Below are 15,031 nucleotides of genomic sequence, written 5' to 3'. Positions count from 1 at the left end.
ATAAGAGTCATAAAAATATTTACCAAGGATCACTCCCCTCAAGTTTTACAGTGTACGATACATGGCCGTATGTGGCAAATAAGAGGTCCTAGGTCTACTCTCAGAAATACTGAAAATCACCTAGTTACCATTCTTCAATGAAAGGAATCAGCAATACTTGGAGAAATGGCTGATTCCAGGGCTGGCACAAGGAAAGTAAAAGATGAGTCTGAAACATCTTGTGCCACAAAGTCCTCTAGGAAAGATGGGAAGATATCAAAAAGATACAAAAGGCAGTTTAAAGGGGCTCCCACTGGTCAAATCTAGTTCAATTTGAGTGCTACAATAATGATAGCAACAAATGATAATCTATCAAATACGACAGGAATGGTAATATTCCATTAAATGGTAGTATTATATTAATGGTAATTTCTTGCTTTTTCATAGCTGTGCTGTGGATATTTAAGTGAGAGTTCTTGTTTGTAGAAAACATACACAACGCAGTGGTTCTCAAACTTCAGCATTCAACAGAATCACCTGGAGGGTCTGTTAAACCAGACTACTTGTCCCCACCACCAGAGCTTCTGATTCAGTAGTTCCAGAGAGAGTCCTGAGAATTTGCATTTCTAACAAGTTCCTAGGTGACGTAAAAGTTGGTGCTGCTTGTCCAGAGAATCACACTTTGAAATTCAGGGGTCATGGGGGCATCCTGTCTGCTCAAAATGGTTCAGAAGAAAATAAAAATGCATATACAGATACACATGCGTGTATATTTTGAAAAAGAATGATAAAGCAAATGTCAACCACTAAGGGATCTGGGTGAAAGATTAATGGGAGCTTTTTGTACTATTCTTAAAACTTTTCTGTAAGTTTAAAATTATTTCAAAATACAAAGTATAGTAACAAGAAAAAAAAATTAGAGGCATTTGTCATGGCCAGCAATGGATATGGTTATGGACATTAAAAAAAGAAAAAAGAGTAGAAAGAAAATGAAAACATTGTGCATTGTGCATGGTAGGATTAGAGATTATTTACCTATCAATTTTCTTAAGTAACTTTTAGTACTACTACCATCTCGTCCATAGTTTAAAAAAAAAAAAAAAGGTATTGTTAAACCAAATAGAAAATAGCATCATGCATTCATAACAGTAGTTCACCAAAAGTAAATTAAGGATTATATAAATCATCTGAAAGTTCCTGTTACACATAATTCACCCTACGGTATAAATTTTCTCAGTGGAGCTTTTGAAAAAGCCCATTTTTAGGAGTAAGATTTTATTCTGAATCTACAAAATGAAATGCAACACTAACATAAGAATATCTTTAAAAAGTACTTAACTATTACTTATCCCCAAAATTCAATTTCTTTATCTCAATACCTGTTTTAAAATTCGTTCTATAGACCCTTGATCCATTTTGCTTGTAACAGCATCTTTCCTCAGTCGTGCAGCAACAGTTCCAAGGTAATCAAGAGATGCCACTCTTAAAGCCATCTCTGTTGACTTGTTACTGAATTGATGAACCTACACATGAAAAATAATTTTGTTTTAATTTAACCAATTCATACTATTTTTAATAGCAACTTATAAATTCCAAATCTATGTTGTATTATTTGAAATTTAAACACTTTTTTCCCCTGTGATATTGTTCCACAAAGTAATTGACTTTTTAAAAATTTTTACTCTATTTTATTTTTTTGGTTTCACCCCAGAGTGTATGGGATCTTAGTTCCCTGACCAGGGACTGAACCCAGGCCACGGCAGTGAAAGCCCAGGATCCTAACAACTAGGCCACCAGGGAACTCCCAGTAATTGCCTTTTGAGCTTCTGGAATTTTTAACATTTTCATTAAAAGAATATATCTATATCTATATCTATCTATCTATCTATAAAATTAAACCTTCCGAAGAACATAGTCACTTTCTTTAAATGTAGGCTAAACTCTATAAAATGGGATTATTACTGAGTAAGAATTTGTTAGGCTGGAATTCTGATGCCTATGAAAAATTATCTTGGTTTCAGAATAGTATTAAGTTTTCCAGCTGACAAAAAAGTAAGGTCCCCAAAACTTTGTAACAATTGCAGAAGTCCAAATGTAGTCTAAAGATAAAAAGAAAAATCACAATAGTATTTCTTTGCATTTCCCTAATACAATATTACATTAGGACTAAAACGTGTCATGTTTTTAGAAATACTCTTAAAGATGACAGAGTTCACATTAATCAGTTTCATGCTTTGAAATGAATTAACTACAATAACTTATGACTCAGTGTTGAGATGCTTTTAACTAACAATACCTCCAAACAAAACAAAACAAAACAAAAAACAACAACAAAAAAAAGTTTTTTAAAGCACTGTTACCTTATGTAATGAAATGAAAGCACTGAAAGTCACAACATCTCAAAGTTTCTACAAGGTACTGACAGTATTGTGTACAGTTATGCACATGCAAAAATAGAGATGCAATGGTCATATTTCCTTACACATTTTTAAAGAATTCATCATCTGTGAATCAGAGTACATCCTCATTATGTTGTCTTCTAGTAATCTAATAATCTTTAAATGCTATACTCTTACCAACAGTCTCCCTAACAAACTAAGGAGTAGTTCAGCAGCTGGCCATTCAGGCTTATTGACTGTTGAAAGAAGGTCTTGAACAAAATTTTCAAATAGTGGTCTGTAATCTTCTTCACCTTGCTTACTACCACATCTGTTCAAAGATAAATAATGGAAAGGCTGTGAATTTAGAAGACATGTTCACCAATATGACTAAAACTTTGTTAACTAAGTTTTCCTCTTCTCTCATATCTAAACATGGTATAAGACAGTACATTAAATAAAATATGGTTTAAAATGAATCTGTTTCTCAATCTTCATTTTTTCCCCTACTACAAGGAATTCATTTATTGACATTAACATAATTTTCTGGCAAGTGTAACACATTTTAACTAATGACCACTGTCTTTCTATGAGATTACTATAAATTCTTATAAAAGTTAAGGAAACTTCTCTCCCCAAACTTTCCTATTCAATTAGAAAGTCCCAAAATTCACTGAAAAAAAATTATAGAATTTCAATCTAGAACTTTAACTTTGGTAGTTCAACATATGAGCAAGTTCATAAAATTTTAGATTTTTAATATTCTAATTTCCTCATTTTAAAGATAAGGAAATCAGGGGTCAGTGAGATATAGTCGAGGTTCAGATTATGGCAGGAAGTTGGATTAATCTTTTACATAAAATAAATGAACTATTCTCTATATTGCAAAAATAAAAATCAGATTATGTTAATTTTACTCACTTTTTAAGGAAGATGGAAAGGAAGTTTTGGGCTGTTCGCATGGCTGTTTCATAAGAATTGGTAATGACAACATCTTGGTCAACCTAGATTGAGAAAAATGAATTTATACAGATGTAAGAAATAACCAACATACAAGTTATTTCAGTTGCTATAGCCATGTTATTACTGAATATAGGGGCAATACATTTAAATACTAAAAATCTTAACTATTATATATAAAAAGAGAAGCTACAATTAGCCTACTAAATATATTTCAATACTTCATAAAAACTAAATAAAAATATTGATAGAGTCCATTTTTATTTATTAAAATATGTTAAGAGTGACAAATGTGTTTAACAAATGAAATATCAACAGTTGTTTATCATGATCAGAACAATTTTGATTGAAAATATCAACACAAAAAGAATTTCAAAAAAAGTTGGAAGCTCCAAGCTTATGGAATGCTAGAATATAATACTAAAAAAATTCAACTCCTTCATTAGAAATTTAAAGACCAGGATATAAATAGTTAATTCAAATTTGTGGAAACCCAAAAAGTGAATAAATATATGAAAAAGTTCACTAGTAACCAGAAAAATGCAAAATAAAACATGGTATCATTTCATACTAACCAGACTAGGCAAAATCAAAATGTAAGAATGTAAACTAGAACACCACTTTAGTGAGAAAACTGACAAGTTCCAGTGAAGTTAAAAGTGCATGTACACTATGATTTAATATTCTATTTCTAAGTATATCTAGAGAAACTTTTGCTTCAAGTTGTTGTATGTCATATATGATGTGTTTAACCTAAATCAAAAAGAATCTAGCATTAGTTACATGTATTAAAAACAATGGTGAGTGAAAAAATTAGCTGTAAATATGTCACTATATCATTTATGTAAATTAAAAAATTCTGTATCAAATTTATACAGAAAAATAAATAAATAAATGGATGAAGATAAACATTCACCAATGGTAAGGAAAGAAAAACTGAAAAGAGAACAGTAAGATTAGGAGAAGGGGAGAACAGGGACCTCAACATTTTTGATATTCATTTTATACTTTATTAACCAGTCACTTTATTATTTATTATTATACACACAGCCACGACTATAACAGAATTAGGAAATAAAATTATCCCTCTTTCTTTTGAACTTCTTTGAGGTAAAACTATAAAACTTAGAAAAATTTTAAGTGTTGATGGGTAAGAGCTACAAAACCAAAAGCAAATCTTAGCTATAAGTTACTCAATAGTGAGGGCATAAACTCATTTTCTGCATGAATTTAACATTAATTATATTAACGATTATTTACTGTATGTGATTATAGATACTACATATTATAATTATAATATTATTCACTTTCACGTTCAATATCTCACTTGAGTCTTACAACTTGTAATAGTAGGCTTGTTAGGTATTATCATTCCCATTTTATAGCTGAAGAAACAAACTCAGATTAAAATGATTTGTATGTTTCATGACTGGTGGATATAATAGTCAGGACAAGAACTCAAGTCTCCTAAAACTTAGTTTAACGCTCTACAACGATCTGTAAGCCCAGTCATGAAGGCCTAATTAAGAACTTCAGTTTTATAACAATGGCAGAGAATATAGCTGCTTCCTCCTATAAAAATACAGTTATAAAACTTACAAATGATTCCTTACTTTTTTATTTGAGTCCTCTTCTGAATTAGAGTCCTTCTCTGATGATGGTAAGTGTACCACACACTGAATTAGTTGTAAAACCAGTGCTGTAACCATCTGAATATACATAGGCTCTCCATCCATATCACTACTGTTTAACCTTTAATGGAGACGAAAATACTTAAATCTTACAGAGTATGAAGAGAATTTCATTTTACATGTCATCTATGATCTGAAAGTTTCAGGATGCTTTCTTTACCAATATTTCTAGGCATTGTCTTTACTGCTTATAATAGTGTCCTTCAGTCTAATTATTTCTAACTTATCAAAAAACCAACTAAATGCCTATGCATAGGTAATTAAAATAGTCAAAGGAAAAATGCAGTATTTAATATAAAATTCTATACTTTATATATGTACTGCAGATATTCTGAAAAATATCAATATTTTTCAAAATGATTTTTAAAATGAGAAGTCTTCAGGATTTCCCAATGCCCAGGCATTCTGGTATTCATTTTCTTATTAAAATCTGCTACATAGGGGCTTCCCTGGTGGCGCAGTGGTTGAGAGTCTGCCTGCCGATGCAGGCGACACGGGTTCGTGCCCCAATCCGGGAAGATCCCACATGCCGCGGAGCGGCTGGGCCCGTGAGCCATGGCCGCTGCGCCGGCGTGTCCGGAGCCTGTGCTCCGCAACGGGAGAGGCCACAACAGTGAGAGGCCCGCGTACCACACACACACAAAAAAAATCTGCTACATAGTCAGCTCCTGATCATATGTTAGAGTATGCGTGACATAGAATATATTGTATGCTATAGAATATTTTATGACATAGAATATAAAATATCAACTTTTAAATCTTTTTGTTTAAAAAGATAGTTAAAAACGTAAGAATTCCTTTAGATGTTGACAGCTTTTCTTCAGGTTTTAATGGACAATAGATGTTTATCAATACACAGTCTAAAAAATTAAGATAAAAACAATTATTTTACAGAAGACAGCCTTCAAAGCAATCTAAATATAACCCTATATGCTAGGTCAACACATTTAATCAGCCAGGAATATTATAATGATAGTTATGAAAATGATGATGATTACCTATGCCAACAAAGGTAATAATGCTGACCACAGCAGTGGATAACATTCCTTAGTTACTCTGTGCTTAGTGATTAAGAGTGTTTAATCATCATGTCTATTTTCTATACTTCTGTTAGAGTAATTTTTCAGCTCTCTTTTTAAAATATTATGTAACGACTTACTACTGTATAAAGGATTAAGTTCAAGTTCCTTCGTAAGGCTTATAAAATCCTTGAACTGCCTCTGACTCTGGAGCCGTATTTCCTATTGCTCTTCTCACAGGCCAATAGTTCTTAACCAGGGATGATTTTGCCCTTCAGAGGACATTTGCCAGTGTCTAGTGAAAATTTTGGTGATCGTAATTTGAAAAGGTGCATTTCTTTTGGTATCTATTAGAGGTCAAGGATGCTGCTAAGCATCTTACTATGTACAGGACAGCACTGCAAATAAATTATTATCTGGCCCAAAATGTCAATAACGTCAAGACTGAAAATTCTTGCCCCAGATCTTTACACTTGAGAATCACTGAACTTCTAAGTCTCTAAAATGTGCATTGTTATTTCTCACACCTAAGGTATTCTTCACGCTGTTCTGAGACTGAATTGCCTCTCTTTTATTTGATCATTAAAATAAAAATCAGACAGAAATGATAAAGAATTAAAATATGATGGCTACAGTACAATGGAGTTCTTCATTATACTTGGACTTTGCTATAGTTAGTTACCTGAAGTTCCTTAAGCTCCTCTTGCTGGTAGGTAATCTTGCAAGTGACGTAAAAATTTCTTCCAAAATTAACTGCCTATGTTTTTCATATCTTGAGAATACCTATTTAGTAATTATAAGATTCCAAATTAAGTTTGTTATAATTATTTGAAAATAAACAAAAATGATACTATACCATGTGATAAAAAATATTATCTGCCATTTAGAATGAAAATGTTTTCATCATTTTCGATGGCAATGACTTAATTTGCTCAACTTTTCTATCATTAATTATGACATTCTTGTAGAAGTCATAGTATGCTAGTTTCATCTAGAGGAATACGATATCTTGGGTATGAAACGTAAGCCAAGATTTAAATGATTTAAAATAATTGATTTTATAGTAAATATTAAGAAATTATTAACTGAAATATTTTAAAATATTTATAAGTGTTTGAAATCTAAGGCATACTAAAATAGTCCTCACGGAAAACTCAAATCTGCATTAGTTTTTGCACATTTGGATTGAACGATACCACTGTTATTTTTCTGAGAGATAACTAAAAACGTGAACTGATTATACTTACTGCAGTGACTAACTTAATGGCACACAATTGTAATTCACTGACATTTTCCACAAAAAATGGTGTTATTCCCATTGATGATACCTGCACAGACACAGACAGTAATCAGTACACATCTGTAATAGATTTCAGGACCATTCTACCTTACTAAATCCCAAAGCATTCATAAACTTCTGGAAAACACTGAGAGCATTTTCTTTTCCCTCATCAATCAGCACCTAGTTTCTCCTTTTGTTCCCTTTCACCCTCAAGCAAATTAGCACAGACCTTCCTTCATAGCTGCCATTCCTCTGATTTCTAACTTCTGGATTGATAAATGTCACAGGAATGTAAAAAACAAAAAATAGTTCACTGTTCTGGAAGAAGCATCCTGACACATTTTAAAGGAAATGATCATTTATCTTTCAAATAATTTACAGTTTAGAATTTATACTACATTCACCTGTCTTCTGCCCCAAATGTTTCTTTTAAAACTGCCCTAGACTCTTATTTCTTCCATTTAGATTTAAAATACTATGAATGGAAAAAATTAACATAGTGCTGGTATTATTATTGAGTGAGAGAGGTTATACTGAACTCAGTTAGGTCCCTTATTCTCCTTTATTTTTTTGGTCTAGAAATATGGAAAATGCTTGAAAAAAACTTACCTGAAGAATTGTTGTGTCTGTAAGGAGCTGTATTTCTAGTAGTTCTGATAAGCTGCTAACAATGTCACAAACTTTATTATAAAGCATTACTATTACTCTTTGCTTATGGGTAGAACATTTAGCCCGTTTTGCCTTTGAACTTAATAAGCCTCCTAAAATGAAAAAAAATTCAAAACAAGGAATATATCAACTTTTAATAATGTTTATTAAAAAGTAATAAAACTGCTTTCTGAATTAAAAGAACACACCTTTCCCCCCCCCATATAAAAGTACAATCTGGCAAATAAAGCTGTCTATTTATTAAAAGAGAAAATTATTCTTTAGGGAATATTCAGTTAGAAAGTCAACATTCTTATAACAGATAATTCATGGTACATTTCAATGGCTATTAAATTCTTGTATCTTAAGGATTACTTTATTTCTATTTTTTTCCACTGACTGGAGCAGGATATTAAGATTATATTTCCCTTGAAATCAACTTGCAATAATTAAACAACAGGTAATTAACGGTAGGTATTCGTGATCCACGTTTACCTTCCTCTCTTTAAATGTATACATGTTAACATACATGACTAATTTATAAAGATTATAAATAAGAGAAAGAATTATATATCTTTAATCAATCCATTTTGTAGATAATATTTTGGATAAAATTTGGGGGGAGTGATAAATGGAACCAGAAGCTACTATTATCTGGGAAAATCTCAGACCAGTAGAAATTACTTCTTATTATATGTAAGTAGTTGCTAAAGAAATTATTACTGAACAAGTACTGGATTAAAACAAGTTCTATATTCTAGTCAAATGTAAGTCAGTGTTTATTACAATTTATATAATCAAACAATTTTGGTGCCATTTTAAGTCACTGCATTCTGACCCATCCGACGTGGTAAAATTATATAACAGGTAATTTTGATATTATACTAAAAAACTATCAGTATAAAAGGGCGAACTAACCTCCATGAGGATCTAATCTGTAAACAGGATCATACTGAGGATAAAGTGTATTCTGCAAATGAAATTTAGTGTACTGTATAACTCTTTCGATTACATCCTCAATATATACAGCTTTTGGCATGTTAGGGGATGTCATAATGTTGATAGTCGTAAGACAGGCATCTGCTGATTTTGTCACTCTCTCCATAATAAGGTCTCTCCATAACCTTTCTTCTTCTTCAGTATCATTATTCTATAAAACAGTAGATTGTTAATGAAATGGAAATAAACACATTTATAGGTTAAAATATTTTTTAAAATTATAATATATTTGATTTTCACAGTTGAAAACTTGGTGAGAGTTATGGTGTGTGTATATTTAAAGAATATCAGGAATGAAGTACAAATACTTATATTACATTAAGTATGATTTTTGTTTCAATGTTTTCAAACATAATGTACTCTTATCTCCTAATTTCACCACTAAATGACATTCCAATAACAAACTTATAGTTAGGTTTATCTTCTGTGTAATTTATGCAAATCTACGATTTTAGCTAAAGATCATAATTATACATAAATCATTTTGTGTTTGGGGTTAAAAACATTATGATAATATTAAAGCTTTTTAGTTCTGCTTGCTCTTGTGAGACAAAAACAAAAATTAACAACAAAGGATAGACCCTTATTTAAAAGTAGTAAAATGTTATCGACTCAATCACTCCTAATAACTGTTTTTCAACAATACTGTATTTTTGAAACTGAGATTAAAAAGTGGTGATTATGTAGACTACTGAAAACATAATTTATTTTCTAAAATAGGTAATTCAACAACTGACAGACTATATTTTAATTTACACATCAGCAACCTGCATTACAATTGGGAAAAAGTGCTTTTAATCTTACTTTTAAAGTGAAAATTCTTCTATCACATCCTTAGTTAGCAACTTTATGTTCTAGGAATACTTGTGTATGCATGCTATTCAAAGCTTATAACATTGGGAAAAGGAATAAATAAAAGTATAATATTTGTAAAACAGAGAGGGGCTTTCTAAATCACTAATGCCTAAAAACTCTTATCTCTAACTTTCTTTCATTTTACTACTTACATACCTACTTAAAAAAATAAATAACTTTTCTTTGATATTGAAATTGCCATTTCAAAGAGTCAGTTTAGGAGGTTCATCACTCGTATCAAACATTAAGGCTTAAATGCAACACACTAAATAGTGCTCAGGTTTTCAGGAATGAAAATAATTTCATTAAAACTGAGTCAGCCAGTTCTCCAGAACTGTAGATTCTTCATATTTACCACAATTTCTTGCCAAAGTGTTTTAAATAAAACTTGTAGTTAATATGTTGCCACTATAGGTCCTCTAATCCCTTAGTTTCTATGATTCAAAAACTAATTTAAAAAGGGCACTGGAAAAATATGGATATATTTAATAAAGCATAGAAATACCACCTGAGATTATTTCTCTACATTTTTAAATTCCATGTAGATCACTTAGCACTCCTGTGGCTTCTGCAAACATCAAGAACATTTCCCTCACGAGATATAATCCAGTGCATGTGCTAAATACATATAGTATGTATGTACATATGAGAATGGAAGTATTATCTACCAAAACTGTTAACAGTGGTTACTGCTGGATGAAAATTGAACCTTTCTGTTTTTTGTGTTTTGAAAATTTTCTATAATACACTACTTTTGTAATCAGTCATTTAAAAATAAAGAAATTTCATTAACTCAAAACATTCCCAAATCCTTATCTCTTACATTAAATTCCTATAAGCATTAGTGTTTGAATTCATTAATGTTAGACACCAAGATCAATTCAAATGCACATATGACTTTGAAAGTCTGCTATAATGCTAGGAAGGTAGATCCCAGTTCATAAATCATTATACCACGTTGCCACTGCTTTTGATAAAACATACTAAAATGTAACGACAGTTGCAGTTAACATTTATTGAGAACTTATAATGTGCCAGACATTGTTAAGCAGGTTACATGAATTAATTTATTTAACATCCTTTCAACAACCATTTGAGCTAGATATAAAAACAATACATAAGGATTAACATTTTAGGATACATTAGGAAATCACCATAAGGTTTCCAGCTATTTATTTCTCCAGGGAAGGTCAATGAAAAGAATTACTACCTACTAACATTTTATAAATGAAAAGACATTTTAAACACTCATCCACTTACAAAAGGATTAAGATTAAAGAATGGTCTTTTGAATTGAATGAATTTACATCTGTTACTATTCTTATTTGTATCAAAGCTGTGAATTGATAATGTGTAACATTAATTTTAAACAGCTAAAAATCCAATTCTAACTGCAAGGCTAAATGTGAACTAGTAAATGTGGTAACAAGCTCAAATTAATGAAATTTGGAATTTTCCCTATAAATCAAATTCCATATGAAAAATGTTACATCTTAACAATAGAAAGGGTAAAATTAACAACATGGATCTTAAACTTACATGATTTAACAAAGTGGAGAGCTTTGACCCATCTTGAATATTCTTCTCCAAGATATTTAGGACTTTCACAGTTTTGTCAGTGGAAAGCTAAAATTGAAGCATAAATTCTTTCATCAATCATTGGTAAATGTAATAAATTATTCAAGAACTATTCTGTACAATTATTCCCTTTGGCCAATGGAATATACAGCATTAACACCCTCTTAAAGAGTGGAAAAATAAAACTTTCCTACTTAGATCCTCTACTAAAATGATTATGTAGAGAACTTAATTACTTGTTTTCGAAAGACAGATAGCAAACACAGAATGGGCACGTATGTATGTTATTAACTCAAATCTTACCACATAGCTAGTTAAGACTGAATTTGTTCTGATGTCTGGTCCTTTGCTCTTATGACAGTGACACTGAACATGCATACGAACACACAGGCACAAACACACACTCTCTAAACATTTCATCTGTTGAATTAATTATAACATGGTTTCCACACTACAATGTTATTTAGCGGGTGTCTTAAAATCCCAGGTAATATTTTGAATAACAGAAGCCTGAATCTGAGAATGAGAAAAGTTACAAATGTGATAACACTGCTTTATTTGGTAGAAATTTTTCTTATTTTTAAAATATCTGTTTCATTTCTTACAAATAATGTTTTCTATATTTAAAAAATTAATAGTTGATTTAGAGGTTCTGCGAGGAAGCAACTGTTACTCATTCCCTTGATTGAATAGGTCTCCTTTTAGACTCTTATCATGCAGCTAGGACACTTACTGGAATGAGCCAGGAGAGTCAAATGGGAGCATCAATAGAATAACCTGACATTAAGTACATTTTGATTATTCCTATGCTGGCTTCCAGAAAAAATTTCCCCCAAATATTGCTTTAGATAATTTCACAACAGATTAAACTACTGAGACTTTTGGTAAACTGTCCATGCTTTGAAAATATTCAGCAAATTCACCTTTTGAAATAGAAATATTAGCTACATGTAACTATAGAACTTATGAAATAAAACCTAAGATTGGCATTGGCACTTCAGAAAACTGAAGCCATATTCCTGTATACAAAAGAAAACAACATGTCCCTCACTGCACACAGTAACAGAAATGTGAACTAATAGTACATTAATTCTTGGTTAATTATGTGATATGTCTGTATAGCTTTAAAAACCAAACTCAAGGAACCTTTGTGCATGGTTGGTAGGAATGTAAATTGGTGCTGCCACTATGGAAAACCAGTATGGAGGCTCCTCAAAAAATTAAAAATAGAACTACCATATAATCAAACAATTCCACTTCTGGGTACATATCTGAAGAACACAAAAACAGTAACTTCATAAGCTATATGCACCCCCACGTTCAGTAGAGGATTATTTACAATAGCCAAGACATGGAAGCAACCAAAGTGTCCACTGGTAGATGAATGGATAAAGAAAATGTGGTGTGTGTGTGTGTGTGTGTGTGTGTGTGTGTATTCAGCCATGAAAAAGAAGGAAATCTTGCCATTTGCAACAACATGGATGGGCCTTGATGGCATTATGCTAAGAGAAGTAAGTCAGACAGAGAAAGATAAATGCCATTATGATCTCACCTATATGTGGAATCTAAAAAAAAAATAATTCATAGATATAAAGAACACATTGGTGGTTGCTAAAGGTGGGAACTGGGGGTGGGTGAAGTTGGTGAAGGTGGTCAAAAGGTACAAATTTCCAGTTATGAGATAAGTAAGTCCTGGGAATATAATGTACAGCACAGTGACTATAGGTAATAATACTGCGGTTTATATTTGCAAGTTGCTAAGAGAATAGAACTTAAAGGTCTCATCATAAGAGAAAAACTGTAACTATGTGTGGTGAAGATGTTAACTAGATTTACTGTTGTATCATTTTGCAATACATACAAATATTGAATTGTTACCTTGTACACCTGAAACTAATATAAATGAATACAAAATGAATAAGTGATTATATCTTAACTTTGGAAAAAAACGTTCAAATATTTCCCAGTCTACTTTAAAACTCAATAAATAAGTTTAATTTGTTAAGAGGATAAATTCTTCAGGTAAATATAGTCTTCTATTAATTCTTTTACTATTCTTGGAGAACAAATCATTATCTCTACATTATAGACTAAGAAACTTAAGACGAGTAGATAATTCTATATAAGAGGAGCCTGATTAGAAGAGGAGGAGAGAGGATTTGTCTTGAAATTATATTTGCATAGCAATCATGCAGTGGTTTAGGGGGTGACTGGTAGCTCATAAAGATTATGGGAAGCTAGGCCTTGATGCTGCACTATTGTTTAAAGTTATTATTAATGAAAAAATATTCTGCTATTCCATTAGTGTAATGAGACTACTCAGCAACACAGAGCTCAGAGGAAAGACAACTCACGAAAGTCATTATAAAGCCTACAGCAATGAGGTTCTGTACTTATTAACAATTAATGTGTTAACAGACATAGAGAACAGACTTGTAGTTGCCAAGGGGGTGGGGGAGTGGGGAAGGGAAGGATTGGGAGTTTGGGATTAGCAGATACAAGCTATTATATATAGGATGGATAAACAACAAGGTATAGCACAGGGAACTATATTCAATATCCTGTGATAAACTATAATGGAAAAGAATCTGAAAAAGAATATATATAGATGTATAACTGAATCACTTTGCTGTACAGCAGAAATTAACACATTGTAAATCAACTATACTTCAATAAATAAACTAAAAAAACCCCCAACAATTAATGTGTTAAAACCGTGGCTTTACTCTTTCACCAATGTAAATGGCTAAAGGAAATGTCAAAGAAAAATTTAGTGTATTTCTGCATTTAAATCATCTAAATACGTAAGACAATGAAAAAAATAAACAGTGACAAAAATCCAGGACTATGCCTCTTTCAATGCAAAAAATGATTTTCTTTCGAATGATTGCAGAATATTTCTTTGATTCAAGCTTTGTTGTTTTTTTTTTTCCTAAGAAATAATTCTGGGGACTTCTCTGGTGGCACAGTGGTTAAGAATCTGCCTGCCAATGCAGGGGATACAGGTTCGATCTCTGGTCTGGGAGCTGTAGAGCAACTAAGCTGTGTGCCACAACTACTGAGCCTGCGCTCTAGAGCCCGAGAGCCACAACTACTGAAGCCCATGCACCTACAGCCCGTGCTCCTCAACAAGAGAAGCCAGTGCAATGAGAAGCCTGTGCACCACAAGGAAGACCCAATGTAGCCAAAAATAAATAAATACAATAAATAAATTTATTTAAAAATAGTAATAATAATTCTGTTACACTCTCAGAAGGCAACCATGAATTTTCTTTTCATCATTACTTAATGTAAACTTTGCAATTTACCTTTAAAACTTTAATTTCAATTAAGTTATAAATTTTACTTTAGTAGATACCTTATCCATTATACCCATTGCTTTAATTTTAGCAGATTCACTGCCAAGTTCGTTAAGCTGATGTTTTCCTAACAGCAGTTCCTGAGGAATTTCATCATCATCACCTGAAAAACCAATCCAAACACACAGTTTAGGTAGAAGAAACAGCTCAAAATAGAAAGCTTTACTTCTTAATAATTTCTGGATATACAAACAAACTAAAATAACATCCTAGGATGCCTCTGTAAACCTCAAGCAAACCCTGAAAGGGGGCAGAGGTTAAAATTAGAGCTCTGACTAAGATG

The 15,031-nt window shown here is 31.8% G+C and overlaps 1 protein-coding gene across 2 annotated transcripts in view; it reads right to left on the bottom strand.

The window, feature by feature from the left end:
- The window catches only part of NIPBL (NIPBL cohesin loading factor), a 197,440-nt gene that overhangs the window by 50,258 nt on the left and 132,151 nt on the right, over window positions 1-15,031 (bottom strand). For both annotated transcript variants that reach the window (XM_081232739.1, XM_081232740.1), the window contains exons 15-24: window positions 14,748-14,851; window positions 11,351-11,437; window positions 8,876-9,107; window positions 7,919-8,070; window positions 7,275-7,355; window positions 6,710-6,810; window positions 4,931-5,069; window positions 3,279-3,361; window positions 2,556-2,688; window positions 1,359-1,502 (exon numbers count right to left, since the gene is read on the bottom strand). In XM_081232739.1, the coding sequence (XP_081088865.1) occupies window positions 1,359-1,502; window positions 2,556-2,688; window positions 3,279-3,361; window positions 4,931-5,069; window positions 6,710-6,810; window positions 7,275-7,355; window positions 7,919-8,070; window positions 8,876-9,107; window positions 11,351-11,437; window positions 14,748-14,851 (1,256 nt within the window). The remainder of the gene's footprint in view (window positions 1-1,358; window positions 1,503-2,555; window positions 2,689-3,278; window positions 3,362-4,930; window positions 5,070-6,709; window positions 6,811-7,274; window positions 7,356-7,918; window positions 8,071-8,875; window positions 9,108-11,350; window positions 11,438-14,747; window positions 14,852-15,031) is intronic.

This window comes from Mesoplodon bidens, assembly GCF_964165515.1.
Source record: "Mesoplodon bidens genome assembly, chromosome: 4".
Lineage (NCBI taxonomy): Eukaryota > Metazoa > Chordata > Mammalia > Artiodactyla > Ziphiidae > Mesoplodon > Mesoplodon bidens.
The sequence above is the reverse complement of the archived record's forward strand: the minus strand, read 5'-3'. Positions and strand labels throughout refer to the sequence as shown.